This window comes from Montipora foliosa, chromosome 1 (genome assembly GCF_036669935.1).
Source record: "Montipora foliosa isolate CH-2021 chromosome 1, ASM3666993v2, whole genome shotgun sequence".
Classification (NCBI taxonomy): Eukaryota; Metazoa; Cnidaria; class Anthozoa; order Scleractinia; family Acroporidae; genus Montipora; species Montipora foliosa.
The window spans coordinates 72891105-72891509 of NC_090869.1; the positions used below are offsets into that span (position 1 = coordinate 72891105).

The 405-nt window shown below is 44.0% G+C and overlaps 1 protein-coding gene across 1 annotated transcript in view; it reads left to right on the forward strand.

Moving 5' to 3' along the window:
• LOC137973811 (uncharacterized) overlaps positions 1 to 181 on the forward strand; it is a 1382-nt gene extending 1201 nt beyond the window's left edge. Inside the window, exon 3 of the mRNA XM_068820702.1 lies at positions 1 to 181. This exon is cut by the window's left edge and continues 298 nt beyond it. Within this exon, the coding sequence (XP_068676803.1) occupies positions 1 to 181 (181 nt within the window).
• The last annotated feature ends 224 nt before the right edge of the window (positions 182 to 405 follow it).

Here is a 405-nt window from a genome sequence, read left to right on the forward strand (position 1 = left end):
TGATGTCAGAGAGACATCAAACATTGCGAATGTCAGAATTTATGTTGAACAAGCTATTGGACGGCTCAAAGTTTTTCTTATTCTGAAAAATGAACTGCCTATTACCCTGCTTCCCCTGGCTGATGATATTGTTCGTGTCTGCTGTGCATTGTGCAATTTTCTTCCACCACTCTGTGTTTGATATTTTTATTTACAAGTATGCCAAGGCAAGGCTGTTGCCTAACAGGAGCCCGGTAGCCTGGGGCTCCCAAAGAATAGCTCTGGGCTCCTTAATTTTTCACAGCAACACCTGTCACTTCATATGTTGGGCTCCTAAGTTCTCAGCGTTTAGCTCTGAGGGCCCCTTTAAAATTTTCTTAGGCAGCAGCCTTGCCAAGGTGACCACATATTCAGTTTAGAGACTGG